General features: G+C 48.4%; 1 protein-coding gene across 1 annotated transcript in view; it reads left to right on the top strand.

Moving 5' to 3' along the window:
• LOC144768737 (integrin alpha-M-like) overlaps nucleotides 1-16,275 on the top strand; it is a 364,452-nt gene that overhangs the window by 146,215 nt on the left and 201,962 nt on the right. Inside the window, exon 12 of the mRNA XM_078652620.1 lies at nucleotides 7,718-7,866. Within this exon, the coding sequence (XP_078508746.1) occupies nucleotides 7,718-7,866 (149 nt within the window). The remainder of the gene's footprint in view (nucleotides 1-7,717; nucleotides 7,867-16,275) is intronic.

Here is a 16,275-nt window from a genome sequence, read left to right as displayed (position 1 = left end):
GCTGGGTCACAAATGGGTTGGTGTGGTAAGCAAAAAAAGTTGGACTTAGGCCCAGATCTTTGTATGGGGTGAGTGTTTGACATTGTTCAGCATTCCATCCATCAATTGATATTTTTGCTTTTGTCACCCCAAGTGGGACAGGGATGCCCAGACGTGAGTCACCTGCTCACCATGTGACTGGATGCAAGCAATCTTCCCTGCCTGATGAGGGGTGATACCCTAAAACCAATCCTACGATTCTTGTTCCTGGTCTAGGGAGGACCAGACCTAGCAGCTCGGGCTGGACTATTCCCACGGAGAGCAGCCTCAAGAAGGATTTGTATACCGCTCTATCCAAACTGTGGTGGCTTGGTGAGCAGAAAACTAATTGATTTAGGCCAAGGTCTCTGTACTGGGGGTGAGTGACATTGTCCAGCATTCCATTCAGCAAAATGCAGGCCCTAGCAAACTGGATCCAATAATCAGGATGTGGGGCCCGTACACCAAAATGATTGTGCTGGCATTTTGGAGTTGATTTGTGACCTATGGGTTACTTTTGTTATAAGGTAGCATCAATGGCGGCAAAATTCTGGTACTGGAATATTATACATCATTTTTGACATAATGGGGCGGTATGTGTATGGTGACCGTGGCAAAATCAGGGCCGGACTGGGAACCAAAACTGGCCCCTGCAAACTGCTCGGGGGCGTGGCCAGCAGCCGACGATGGCGGCAGCTTAGAGGGAGAGCTCCGCAGCTGAAGCGGCCTCCAAGGATATCCGACCAGTGATCCGCACACTTATTTCCCATGCGGGAAGGTACTGATGCCCAGGACCGGGCGGCAGAGGTACGGCGAAGCGGGGACAAAATCCGGGACCGGAGAGGCGAGTTCGAGCAGACCCAGAGTGGGCCCCTGTGAAGATCCTGAGCCGGGGACCTGCCCGAACTGGCGAGCCGACAGGAAGTGAGTCGACCTGGGCAGAGAGCCGCCGGAAACGACCGCCCGCGACGGCATCGGTGGAGCGACCCACAGACGTCCAGCGGAGCTTCGCGGGCTCCGGGAGATCCGAGCGCGACACCAGGCGCCCCTGCGCTGAGTGGCGGGGGGCGGTGCAGACGACAGGAGGAGACGGGCGGGATCGCCCGGAGCGGAAGACTCAGATCCGGGGCCCGCCATCTTGTGGACCCGGCGGGGACCCAGTGGCCGGTCGGGTGCTGGAGACCGACGAGGGAAGGCGCACAGTGAGTGTGGCGGGCACAGGCGGGCACTGAGGCCTAAGTGACATACCGAGTAGCCCACATAAACTCTACTCCCCAAACACGGACAGAGATACCAGGAAGTGTCGATCGCCCCACGGAGGCAGCGGGGGGCGAGGCAGAGACATACAGCGACGGGCGTTGGGGGGGGCGCTGCAGGTGCGCACCCATAGCCAGATAATAGTCCCGTACCACCCGAGGGGGCAACTCACAGTGCATCGGCCACACACACAGCGGACCAGGGGGTTCACACGCAGGGACGTCGTGGAGCCTACGACGAGCCGGGGGATAACAGGCCGGGGCGCCCGGAGCCACGGCGGAGAGTAGGCTGTGGACCGGTTATTCCCGGAAGGCGGGTTGCCCCAGAACAGTATACAGAACCGGGAGTTAACAGACAGAACTCGACGTAAGAAGCTCCACGACCAAGATGGCCGGCAAGGGGCTGAAAAACAACGCGACGCAGTCTCGCCTGGACCGCTTCGCGTATGAGAAACCAGGCACCCCCCCTCCGGACGCCAGATCACAGGGGGGCAAGTTAGTGGAGGCAACGGGAGGCAAAAAGGCTACCCTGGATGACGTCATGCGCGCTCTCACTCAGGTACAAGCGACGGTGGGGACCATTTCAACCGAAATCACGCTGATCCGGGCGGATTTCCACAAGATGACGGAGAAGGTGAATAACATGGAAGTTGTGACGAAAGCCCTGGTGGAGGATGTTTCAGAGCTACAGATTACGATGGAACGTATCTCAAAGGAGAATAAGGAACTGAGAGATAAGCTCGATGACCAAGAAGGGCGCTCGAGGCGGAACAACGTCCGTATAATAGGTGTGCCAGAATCGGAAGACACGAGGACAATGGATTTGTATGTTGAGAACTTAATCAAGCAGCACCTACAACCTAAGGGACTCTCGAACTTCTTCACTGTGGAGAGGGCCCATAGGGTCCCTGGTGGCCGCCGTCAAACGGGAGCCAACCCCAGGCCGATCGTAGCACGGCTCTTTAATTTCAGGGATCGTGATGTCATTCTACAGGCAGCGAGGACCTCACCCCCCATCAAGATTCAAAACGCAACGATTGCCTTTTTTCCGGACTACACGGCGGAGGTCGCGAGGAGGAGGAGAACATTCTTCGAGGTCAAAAAAGAACTTCGCGCCAGGGAATTCCCGTATTCGATGCTCTTCCCAGCCAAACTTCGGGTGGTGGACGGCAATAAGACTTGGTTTTTCGATACCCCGGAGGCTGCACAGGATTGGCTGGAGGGCTGGCGGACGGCAGGTGCCCCTCGTCGATCAAACAGACAGTCTAAACACCGCAATGGTGGGTCACAGCGGGGCCCGCAGCCGATAGGGGGAGAAGAAGAGTCGTTGTCACCTCTGAGCGGTATTCCAGAGGGGGACAATGAGGGAGAGCAGTAAGCCCCGGAACCTGAACAATTGGACAGTGATCACCGCAGACCGAGAATGCCGCTGTGGACACTGGGCAGAGGGCCTCCGCGAACAAGAAGGAGGCCGCCGACTGCGGAGAGTCCTTCGCCCCAGCGAGCAAGTACTATGTTATGGGGGGGGATCAGGCACTCTGCTAAGTTGGGGGGGCGGGCAGTTCGTAGTCCGTTGAGCAAGAGGGCAGGGAGGGGGGGAGTTGGGGTGAGGGGAATAGTTGGGGTTTTGGTTAGTTTCCAGGGTCAGGACACAATAAGCAGGGCGCAAGCGTGTAGGGTACAGGTACCATGGCACGGCGTGCAGACTCACTATCAGTCCAATCATGGTGGGAGGAGATGATACTATGGGGCAGGCAATCCCGCTGAACATTATGTCTTGGAATGTAAGGGGCCTAGGAGATAAAATAAAGAGAGGGTTAGTGATACAGGGCATAAAGAGACTGAATCCTGCTCTGGTTTTATTGCAGGAAACACATTTAACGGGCACAGCGACACGGGCCCTGGATAGAAAGGGGTACAGCATGGTGGTGCACTCTGAATTTACCAAAGGGTCCCGTGGTACGGGGATCTTAATGCACCGTACGTCAAAATTCATAGTCCAATCCACTAAAATCGATACACAGGGTCGCTTTGCTGCGATACACGGGAGGTGGGAGGGGAGACCGCTTAATGTGGTGTCAGTCTATGTCCCACCGGCACTGCATACCACGGCTCTCCCGGAGCTGGGGAACTTCCTACTGGAACTGCCGGGAGGGGACCTCATCATAGGGGGCGACTTTAATGCAGTGGCACATAACACGATGGACCGCTTCCCGGTGCGCACACAAACACCGGGGCCCTCCCGACTGCATGAATTCATGGAGGCACAGGGGTTGGTGGATGTATGGAGGCAGTCTCACCCGGGGGACCGTCAGTACACATATTACTCGGCGGTTCATGACAGCTTATCAAGAATTGATTATCTCCTCACAATGGGGGGGGGCCTCCTCACTGTAGCCGAAGTTCGAATCCGTCCACGAGGGATCTCAGATCACTCCCCACTGACAATGGCACTTTCCAGTCATGAACATGCACGCAAACGCATCTACCCTATCTACCCATGCTACCTTCACGAGCCATCAGTAGCCAAAACACTAAAAAGGGGCACTAAGTCCTACTTTGCTGAGAATACAGGGTCAGTGCGCTCACACACCACCTTGTGGGAAGCCTACAAGACAGTCCTGCGAGGGCAGGCTGTCTCCGCTATAACACACCATAAACGCACGAAGCGTCGGACTCTGCTAGACTTGGAGGACCGACTGGAAAAGGCCACACAAAATCTTGAGAGAGACCCGACCGACCACACGCGGCACGTGCTCCGGCTGTGTCAACAGAGTCACGCAGACCATGAGCGCCGCAGAGCAGCGGACGCAATGGCTGCAACAACGAACAGGGTGTACGACGTGGGCGATAAGGCCGGAAAACTGTTGGCCTGGCTAGAGAAGAAAAGGGGGGGGCAAAAGGCCATTCTGCAGCTGAGGGACCCTGACGGAGTGATGCAGACCAGCCCATCCAGGATAGTGGAGGTACTGGCGGAATATTTCCGATCGGTATACTCCCCTGAATTCGTAGTTACCCAAGAAATAGCAGTGGGGTCACTAGAGGGCGTACATACTAATACTTTACCGCAGGATAAAAGGGACGAGCTAGACTCGGACCTGACAACAGAGGAGATACAGGCGGCGATAGCGGCACTACACTCAGGGAAGGCGCTCGGCCCCAATGGGGTGCCGATTGAGTGGTACAAAACCATGGCGGAGACGTTATCTACGCCCTTACTCCGAATGTACAAAGAGTGTCTGGGGGAGGGGCGGCTACCACCCGATCAGCGTACGGCCACCATAATAGCGATACCAAAACCTGGTAAACCACCGGAAGACTGCGGATCATATCGCCCGATATCTCTCCTTAACGCGGAGAGTAAAATCCTGGCGAAACTGTTAGCCAATAGGTTGCTGCCGCAGCTGGCGCACCTGATACACCCGGACCAATCGGGGTTTATGCCGCACAGGAGTACGGCAATGAACCTTCGCCGGCTTCACGGTGTAATGGCACGCGCTCCACTGCTGGAGGAACAAGCGGCGGTGCTCTCCTTGGATGCCAGGATGGCGTTTGACATGGTGGAGTGGAACTATCTCCTGGCGGTCCTGGCACACATGGGTTTCGGCACGACATTCATATCGTGGGTCAGGCTACTGTATACTGAACCCGTGGCACGAGTGACGGCCAATGGCCACATATCGAGAGAGTTCCCGCTAGCGAGAGGCACGAGGCAGGGTTGCCCACTCTCGCCGTTGTTATTCGCCCTAGTTTTGGAACCCTTGGCGACAGTCATCAGGACCACACAGCTGCTGAAGGGCATTCAGTGGGGAGGCGATTGGGAAGACAGGGTCTCCCTGTACGCCGACGACATGTTGGTCTACCTCACAGACCTCGAGCAAGGGGTGCCGGTCCTACTGGCCTTATGCGAGAGACATGGCGCGGCATCGGGATATAAAATTAACTGGTCGAAATCAGTACTCTACATGCTGAATGGCACCCCACCGCCCCTGACGGCAGACTGCCCGTTGCTGATAGAACCCCTCTCCTTCAAGTACCTGGGGATCTACATCACCCGGGAACATGCGACCTTCCTAGACATGAACCTAAAGCCATTGCTAGATAGGTTTAAGGCAGATGTGCGACACTGGAAGTCCCTCCCGTTGACATTGCTAGGCAGGGCGGCGCTTTTCAAAATGATGGCACTGCCACGCTTTCTGTATGCCCTGGAAAACATGCCGGCAATTGTTCCACCAACATTTTTCAAACAGGTAGCGGCGCAAGTATCAGGCCTACTGTGGGGAGATAAACCGGCCAGGGTCGCGCATGCGAAACTGGTAAGGGACTGGTACAGCGGGGGGATAGCGTTCCCACACCTTGAATTGTACTACTGGGCAGCGCACCTTAAGGTGATTAATCAGTGGCTACATGCGCCACAGAACGATCCCGCGTACATGGCTGACAGGAGGCAACTAGGCCTCAACACTCTGCTAGCCCCGTTATATAATAAAAGTTTGTTAACGAAGTTGATAGGCCCGACCAAACACACGGTGACTCTGTGGCATAAAGCTCAGAGGCGACTGGGATGGGAGGGAGTGATTACCAAGCTAACGCCACTGTGGGATGCCAAGAGTCTGGGTAACTTGCGGCGTAGTAAGGGGTTTGACCAATGGGACGACATTGGGATCTCCACAGTGGGGGACATGTGGACAGGGGAGGGGGTGATCTCCTTCGCGGCCCTGAGGGAACAATACGAGATGGGGATAACTGAAACATACAGATATATACAGATCAGACATGCGCTCCTGTCTGTGGTGGAGCCGGGCACCGCGATCCCAGAATCGGCTCCGTTAGAGGACCGGCTTCTGACGGACTACATGGAAGCAAGTGCTACCTCACTCACATACCGCAAGCTGATCAATAACTTGCCAGACCCACTGGTAAAACTGAAAGAACGTTGGGAGGCAGAGGTTGGGGATCTGGATGAGGCGGACTGGAATGCAGCACTGGCATCGCCCAAGGAGGCGGGTATATCCACACGCTTTCGACTAGTACAATTTAAGGTCCTACATAGGGTCTACTACACCCGCACGACACTGCACAGGATCGGGAGGGCTGAGCACCCCTACTGTCTGAGAAATTGTGGGGAGGAGGGTACGCTGTTCCATACGTTGTGGGAATGCCCAACTATCCAGGGTTACTGGCGGAGAATTACACGCACAATGGGCCAGACCTTGAACACCCCAGTGATCCCTGATCCCAGAGTATGCCTGCTGAATGTATGGAATCCGACAGACCTCACACTACATGGGAAGGGATGGGTAATCATTGGGATGATGTTGGCGAAACGTGACATAGCACTGAACTGGGGAGCGCGCACTACCCCGACCCTGACTCAATGGAGTAGAAACATGGACATGCTAATGATTACTGAAAGGGCAGTTTACCAACAGAGGCTCAACCCACGAAAATGGAATAAAATATGGTCACCGTGGAATGTATATAGGGGGGAGATATGTGAGCCACTACCCGAAGATGAAGAGACTGATAGTGAAGGAGACGAGGGGGAGTTAACATGAAAGGGAGGAATAGGGGTGGAATAAGGGACATAGGGGGAGGCGGGATGTTTGAGCCTGATGAAAAGGTACGAGGATGATTTCAGTCGGGTAATGTACAATATTAAATGCCTAGGGAAACCTATACTCAAGCGAGAATGTTACATATTATTCTGCAAACTGACAATTGTCGAGACCCTGTTTATGGTTAAGTTGTAAAAAGAAACTGCTTATTTGAAAAGTTGCATAAGTGGCTGTCATCGGCAGAATGTTGATGCCGCGTAGTGACAAAATGACGGTGCATATTCTCCTGGTTTCTGCAACAATAAAAACAATTATAAAAACAATTATAAAAAAAAAAAACTGCTCGACCGGCTCCCTTGAGGGGGGGGGTGCGGCAGAGCTATTTGCTAGGGCCAGTTTTGGCCAATTTTGTTACAGGGTGCTGATATTACCGGACCCCGGGAACAAAAACGGACCCCAGGAGCCCAAAACCAGCCCCCCCACCATGGCATCCCACGGCGGGAAACGCCCGGTGCCCGCTACCGCTAGTCCGGCCCTGGAGAAAATGGACAATTTTGATTTTTAACAGGTTTTTGTGAAAACTGGGACTCAATGTGCTATTTGTCCCCAGGTTGTTTTAGGCAAGTATTACGCCTCATCCCTTTCACAGTTCACCCTCCGCCACTGGGTGTGTTTGCTAGGACTAGGCATTATTCAATTAATAAATTAGTAGGACTATAACTGTATTAACTTGGGTCAAGAAGAATGTTACCACTAACGCAATGATTTTTTATTATGAACGCGTCCAAATAATTGGCTTTCTGGGGATTCAGATTTCTGTTGCCAAAGAGCCTAACAATTGAACCAAGAACCCCCATAATTCTGACCTAATTTCTTTTGCCTTAGGATATTCCGTTCAGCTGGTAAAGCAGGGAGGCATGAACCGCTATGTTATTGGAGCTCCCAGGTATAACCACCAGGGGAGAGTGCTGGTGTTCAGTCCTAGTTCCAGAGAGGGACAGTGGCAGCAGACTGGGGATATTAAAGGCGAGCAGGTAATTATTCAAATGGTTTATCCTTTCTCAGACACATGAATGATTTGTTGACTCTCAGAAATTAGAGGTGGAGTTGAGTGCAGTGAGTAGATTGAGGGAACACCCATCTACCATCACATCAATTACATATGTCATACCCAAACATTGGCTGCATGTAGACTTTACAGTCATAAAGGCATATATGCATTGAGGCATCAAGCCTCAATTTCTTCAGAAGAACAACAAAAGAGTCTTAAAAGCCATGTCAAAATGGAGCACCAAAGCCTATCTATTCTGACAGTTCCACATGTATCAGAGCAAACTAAGCAAAATCTCATTTAGGTTCCATAAGAACATCACATTTCAGTATGACTTCCAGGTGTAGCATTATGCACACATAACTAGTGACTAGACTGTGCTAACAGTATTATAGCATTATTTTATGTTTTTCACATTTATTTGCAGCGCACAGTGGTGGGAATGTGTAGGAAATACATGTACAGCAAATATATGCCACATAATGTAAGGACAAGGATCTTTTTGCATGATCATCCCCCAAGTCTTTGAACTGAGGCTGCTGGTTTTCAGACTCTGAAGTACACTGGGCCCTGCTGACCAGGCCCCAGTGCATGCTCTCTGACCCCTCAAAGTGTGTTTGTGCATTGGCTAATACCAGATTGACATAAGGCATATAAAGTGATGTGGTAAAAGGTGTCCCTAGGACATGTAAGTTACATGCCATTAGTGCACTGCAACACTGATTATGCCAAGTCTGCTGTGACAAAGTGAAACATGGGTCTAGGTTTGCCATCTCAGCTTATTCAGTCAGCATTTAAATTGCCAGCACAACTGACAAACTAAACCTTTTCGCAAGATCCAAACTTGTCAATATATTATTTATGAGTCACCCTTAGAGAAGACCTTAGAAGCGATAAGGCAGGCTACTAAACATTAAAAAGAATGGAAATGTTTCTTTTATGTTTTACATGTCCTGACAGCTTGTAATTATCATTTTGACTGTAGCCAGGTCGTTGCTCCCATTGTGTAAAATGGGGTTACACCAGCCAACTGTTAGTTGTTAACTTCCATTTTGACCACAAAATATAGTACTTCAATGTATCAAAATATTTGTTACATTAAAACCTGACTTATTGCTGAATTCGAATTTAAAGCAACATTGAATGCAAAAGTGCCTTTAGAAAGTTTAAAAGTTCTAGTGGCTGTTTCTGATTAACTACAACAGATGTCAACAGAGACCGTCTGATGTCCTCCTGCCATGAGGTGTTATATATTCGCAGAATGGGTAACAAGATGACTTTTGGTGTCAGGATGGCCAGAAAGCTGTGGCCACAGATGGCCCAATTTTAAAGGAGTTTGTGTTTCTGAAATGCAAATGCAAGTCATACAGCAGCCGACCCTTCCCACTGTGAAGGTAGATAGGCTAGCATCACTTCCAAACAGGGAACCCATTGCAGAACTGTTTTTTAAGGAGAGGTGCTCACTATACTGGACACACGTGAGGAGTGTGCCCATGATTCTGACCCAGGGGAGAAGGGTCCCAACTTCTTGGATTTGGGGCAGAGAGATGCACTACGGGAAAGTTTAGTGCAGCCACACAGGAAATGCTGTAAGAATGGGTAGAGATACCCCACGGAGATGGTAGATCCATTGGCTAGGGAGTCCTCTTCACCCACAAACTCGAATTTGGCTTAAAAGTGGAACTAGTGGATTCCAGCCCCAGAACACTGTTGACCTCAGAAAGAACAGAAGAAAGAATATACCCACTGAACCCATGGACTTAGAAAAGTTGCACCTGCTGAACCAAGACAGGACTAAAACAAAAAAATCTGTACCTGCAAAGTGTCTAGTTGACCAGTTTCCACTGGACATGCCCTGGACACCGCTGGTGAAACTGAGAGATTGAGTTCTAGCTCCCAAGAGGTGCCTCTCAGGTGGTGGACCATTTGCTAGCGCTAGAATGAATATTTTTTATGCCCAAAGAACTGCGGCTTTTTTGGCACAGAGTCTGAGGCTCATAGACTCATGCTACTTGCTGGTATGTGAGTAGCCTCGAATGCCTATGAGAACCAAGCCTTTTCACTAGAACACTGGACTTCGCCTGTCCTTCGATGTGAAGCCCAATTCTGGCATCAAGCTGCAGATGGACCTTGCCACCCTCGCTGTCAACGATAAAAAGAACAGAAACATTGTGTGAAGGTAAAATCTTGACCGGGACCTACCCGAACCAGCATCCAACCCCGACTTCCATCATGGTTGACATGAAACTTTGACGTTGTCTTAGATACTAGCGTTCAAGACTGATTGGCTATGGCTGAGAGTGAAAAGCAGTTATTTGCCAACTTTTGAAAAGGTTTCAGAATATTTTGGAGTGAAAAGGAGTGATTTAGGAGAACCTTGCAACAATCTTAACTCCTGTTTCCTTCATCTGATTTTAGTTGTCTCTATTTAAAGACTAAAATATGTATAATTTTTGTAAATTAGTATGGGAATGTTATTGTGTATTGTCTCTGACTTATTAAATGTTATGATTCTGGTAAATGCTCTACACTTGTGTTCCTTTGAGTACGTCTGACTGCTCTATGCCAGTTACCCAGGACTGACCTGAGATTTGATTTAAAGAAACCTAACTGGACCTGATACTGATTAGTGACATTATTATTTGGTGAGATCTCACAACCACCCCAACTAACAATCCACTTTTCCCACACATATGTATGCCATTCCTGAACAGATCTAAATAATATAATGAGTATTTGCAAACTAACTTTATGAACCTTGAAAGAATGAAAGAATGAGCAAACCGGCGAGGATTCAATCCTATGGCTATGAGACCAAGTGTGGGTTCCTGCAGTATTAGTAATACCCACCAGAGAATACTTCATGATTATGGCACATGTCATGTTCCTGCTAAATTCACCAGTGTAGGTGTAGTTGGCAGCCTCCTCAGCCCTCTCTAAGTGGCAGCATAAGGTCACAATAGTGCACTGGCCTTGCTTGAGAGTCACCTTCCAAATAGGAGCTTTTAACAATGATTATGCCATGTGCTGCTTTAAAAGTATGCCACTCAAAACAAAATTACAACAACCTCATTTCACTAAGTTGGCCTCCTTTATTGCAGAGTAAAATAAAAAAAATCACATTAGGGTATGACGGCAAAAAAAAAATCAAGATATCATTAGGATTCATGGTCGACACAAAATTAGCATACGAAGCACAAGTAAACAAGCTAGCTTCGTCTTTCTGGATGATTTTAAAAATGATAAGAAAGATACTTCCGTATCTCCCCCAAGACACTCGTAAAACGGTGGTGACTGCTCTTGCATTGTCGCGACTGGACTACGGAAACGCGCTATATACGGGAGCCAGAGTAAAAATTACGCAAAAAATGCAACGACTACAGAATGCGGCAGCCCGACTAATACTGGAAATTCCGAAGTTCCAACCTATTAGCCATAAACTGGAGTCATTACATTGGCTTCCAGTGGCTAAAAGAGTCAAGTTCAAGTCTTTATGCCTGACATACAAGGCATTGCAGGGTAAAGGACCACACTTCCTGAAAATGCACCTAAAACATTACGAACCTTCTAGGCTACTCAGATCTGGACAACAAAATCTGATAGCGATTCCCAAGTTTAAGCGATCAAACTGGGGAGGAAGAAGTTTCCTAGTTCATGCAGCACGGACTTGGAATCTACTACCACTGGATATAAAAAACAGCCCAACATTGGAAATATTCAGAAAGAAAATTAAAACATGGCTATTCTGTGTATAAATTACGCTAACCACAGACCTGCTCAGGACAATGGACAAATCATAGCGCCAAGACGCCTCCGGGCATTCGCGCGCTTTAGAAATGGAGAAATCAAATCAAATCAAATCAGGGTCCTATTAAATGTGTGGGCCTGTTATTAATTGGGCGGTAATGGAAAAATTGCTGAATTATAAAAGAAGTGACAATGTGGCAGAGAATTTGCCAGTGGAATTTCCTCCGACATATTATGGCTATGGTGTAATGTAAAATGATGAGCCCTCTCCCCCCCCCTTCAGAATGCAAGGAGGGGCCCCGGAAACTCCAGTATCTCAGAGATATGTATTGGTCTTGGGTTGAATGGTAGCCTCTGAGAGGTTGAGGGTTTTTGAAATGTTGCCCCTCCCTCCGTATTGCTGGGGTCACAGGGGCCTGTATTACGCCTCTGAGCTGTACAAATTGGAGGATTTTTACGACTAACAAATTAGCATATGGTCGTGGCTTTATAGTTCACGGTATTGCGCTCTGTGGTCTAGTGGACTGAGGCTTCTATTTTGAAGGTCACTGGGAAGAAGCTGCAATGTGTTTACAGACACTTCCCAGATAAAAGCAAAACACGAACAATAAAATGTGATAAAAGGCCTTTTTTCACAATTTGTTGGCTAAATTGCCATTTTAGCACATATAGGTACCATTATATTGTATCTGGTTTATATAGAAAACAGTGGGTTTTTTAATAAACAAATATATATACACATCTAGCATATACTGTTTATTAGCACTTGTTGACTCTTTCTTGCATGAACCTACAGAAAAATATTTGATAAATACTGTCTGCAACAGCTCCCAGATAAGCATAATTTGTTTAAAACCATGTATGATGTTGACCACAGATGTGCATACAAATATAGATGGTGAACCTCTTATTCGGCACTTCCCACGTGTTATCATAAAATATTTTCACATCGAGCTTTTACATTTTCTCATTTTCTCATTCAAAGGTAGGCAGGTGTTTTATCTATGTATCTTTTACCACTGTACTGTGAAAGCAGATTTGTTGGATGTTGTAATGTGTGACAAGAACATTTGTTTCTATTTTTTGTACTGCACTTTGGTGCCGTGAGCAGGATTTTATTCTGTTGTGTTTTGCACTACTTTATTGCATTTTGTTGGTGAGATGTACTGTTTTTAATGTTTTGTTGCGGTGTGACCTGTTATGTTGTGGTGTTATTTTCCTTCACATTATGTAATGATGCTGCGCCCTGTTAAATACTTTAGAGATGTCAACAAAAGCCAAAAGCAGCACATGCCTGTCAAGTTCCTATGACAAGCAACTATTTACCACTATATAAGGGTATAAAATACTTCTGGGCTGTTCCAGCCCTTCCACTAATAAATACATCAGTCAGCCCAAACTGTGGCAGAGGCCATAGGCATTATTATATAAATTGATACTGTAAGTGCTAATTTAAGTCAAGCACTCTGCCACAGTTTTGGCTGGAAGAGCCAAACACAACATAATAACAAACACAAAGTAACATAATAAAACTGTTAAAACATAACAGAGGACAGGACAGCAAAGTAGTACAGAACTCAACACAACAACCACTTTACATCACAATGCCACATTGCAATTCAGGAGCATTAAATTACAACAGAATAAAAACACCAGCAATCATCTCCATCACTGTGAGGAAAGTGGCTTATTATATGATCTGGTTGTGAGATCTCACTCTGTGGTAAAGACACAATTCTGTATCAGGTTCAGACAGGTTTTTTGTTAAAACCATAGCTCCGTTTTGGGTAGCTAGGGCTCTGAGCAGTCAGGCTTTATGAAAGGAACAAGTGTAAAGCATAAAGAAGCCCAAAACAGTAAAATAAGAATAAAAGGCACCACATGAAAACTCCAACACAAATTAATAAAGATAAGTTGTATTTTTATATTTAAAAAGACACCTCAATGACGAAAATATACACCAAACGGTTCTGGAGTTGTGAATTTTCAAACATCCAATAAACCGCAGCTTCATTGGACCCATCATTGGCCCCCGCTAGCCCTAGTCCGCCTTTCGCTCCTTTCTTGGCCACCGGAAGGACTTCTAGCCATGTCTTTTCTCAACCAGCCAACACAGTGCGCTAGCTTCACAGCCTCTGCATGGCCAAGGTTAAGCAGCCAGAGGTCGGGCCAGACCACCACCCACGGAAGTCGCAGTCTCAAAACCCCTTTACCTCACCCTCAAACCATCATGGGCACCCAGTGGGAGGCAGAATATGGCATCTCCTGTCCCACTGGAGGTCGATAACATTAGACCACTGGATCCTTCAGAATGTCCGAAGGGGCTATTCCCTCCCCTTTTGACTAATCTTTCACCCATGCCACTCACTTGTGCCAAGCTAATGGAGGACTATCTTTCCTTACTCTGACAGGAAGTGGTGGCTTTCTTGGCCAAGAGAGCCATAGAGAAGGTGCTGATGCCAGAAGTAGGTCATGGTTGTTATTCCCACTACTTTCCGGTACTCAAAAAGGATGGAGGCCTTTGCCTCATTCTAGACCTGCACCCTCCGATTTTCTTCCTCAAGAAAAGAAATGCTCATGCTCGCTCAAATCCTGTCTGCCCTGTACCCGGGAGACTGGATGATAGGATTGGACTTGTAGGTTGCATATTTTCGCTCCTCCGTCCTGCTTGCCCACAGACGTTACCTGTGATTCAAGGTAGGCCACGAGTACTTTCAGTAGCTGTGCTCCCTTTTGGCCGTATCAGCGCCCCTCAGGTGTTCACCAAGGTGATATGGGTGGTTGCAGTTCATCTGGGGAGATAACAGGTGCCAGTCTTCCACTATCTCAATGGTGCTAAAGGCAGGTTCATCCCAGGCAGTTGTCTCCCACCCTCAGACTATGGTGGTCCTCCAGAACTTGCTGGGGTTCACTATCAACATGCCAAAGTCACACCTGACTCCGTCTCAGATGCTACCTTTCATCTGAGCCTTTCTGGACACAATGCAGTTTTGGGCTTTTCCTCCCAAACGGGGAGTTCAGGATATTCAAGCTATTATACCAATGATTCAGCCTTCATCCTGGTTCTTGTTAAGGCTGCTGGGCCTCATTTCCTCCTGTATCCTGCTTGTGATACATACCTGCTGGCATTTACGGGCTCTGCAGTGAAATCTAAAGTTCCAGTGGGTGCATCATCAGGTTGATCGCTCCAACATGGTCCAGATCTTGAAGGGACTGCAAAAGATCTGCAGTGGTGGCAGAGGAACAGCGACTGGGTCAGCAATAGAACCCTCTCACTTCCCCCAACCAGAGCTAACAGTAGTGACTGATGCAGTACTCTTGCGATGGGGTGGCCATCTGGGAGAGGTAGAAATCAGAGGCCTCTGGCCTCCGACAGAATCTGGACTCCAACTCAATCTACTGGAAATTTGGGTGATTCAACTGTCATTGGACACCTTTCTACCCTCCATCAAGGGAAGGCTAATGTGGACAACACCACTACAATGTGGTAATGCAACAAACAGGGAACAGTGGGGTTGTGGACCCTTTCTCAGGAGGCCCTGTGATTCTGGATATAGCTGGAGCAGCAGGGAATGTTCCTAGTGGTTCAACTCCTGGCGGGTTCTCCGAACACCAGGGAGGACAAACTCAGGCAAATATGCCTAGCAGATCACAAATGGCTTCTTCATCCAGAGGTGGTGCAAGGTCTCTTTCAAGTATGGGTAGTGCCTTTATTGAATCTGTTGGCCACCTCTGAGAATGAGCAATGTCTGCAGTTTTGCATACTTGTGGTTTGAAGGCGTCTCTCTCTCATAGATGCTTTTCGTCTTCAGTGGAGCCCAGGCGTCCTCTATACCTTTCTTCCCATGCCACTCCTGCCCAGAGTTCTCAAGAAGATTAGGAATGAACGGCCCAGGGCATCATTATGGCTCCAGACTGGGTTTGGAAAGATTATTATCCCGAGCTGTTGAGCATGGCCATCGGTCCTCCGATCAGGCTGCCCCTTCAGGAAGATCGTCCATCACAGCAGCAGGATAGGGTTCACAAACCAAACCTGTAAATGCTCTACGTTTTAACGGAGAGATTGAGCAGCAAGTGTTGTCAGTATTCGACCTCCTGCCCAAAGTCTGCAATGTTATCTTACCAGCCAAACATCTCTCTGCCAAGAAAGTTTACGCCTGCTGTTGTATCAACTTTGTGGCATGGTGTGCAGAGAGACAGGTTGAAACCTCATTCTGCTCCCCTCTCTCAGGTCCTTCTATTTATCCTTTCTCTTGCCCAGCAAGGCTCTGTTTTGGGTACCTTAAAGGACTATCTTTCTGCTATCTCAGTCATTCTTTAGTTGCCAGATTAGCCTCCCTATTCCAATCCCCTGTTGTGAATAGGTTTTTAAAAGGTCTGCAACACATGTTTCCACCTTCACCCTTAATCATGCCTCAGTGGGACCTGAATGTAGTACTCAACTTTCTGATGTGCACTTCCTTTGAGCCACTACACAACTGTCCTCTAGGGCTCCTTACCATCAAGATGTTTTTTGTAGTGGCAGTAACATCTGCCCGGTGGGTCAGTGAGATTCACGCTTTGTCATCTAAGCCTCCATACCTGAGCATCTTCTCAGACAAGCTCGTTCTGCGCACACTAGCTTTCTTCCTGTCGAAAGTTGTTA

This window comes from Lissotriton helveticus, chromosome 7 (genome assembly GCF_964261635.1).
Source record: "Lissotriton helveticus chromosome 7, aLisHel1.1, whole genome shotgun sequence".
Taxonomy (NCBI): Eukaryota; Metazoa; Chordata; class Amphibia; order Caudata; family Salamandridae; genus Lissotriton; species Lissotriton helveticus.
Note: the sequence above shows the minus strand (reverse complement) of the source record. Positions and strands in the feature narration are given on the sequence as shown.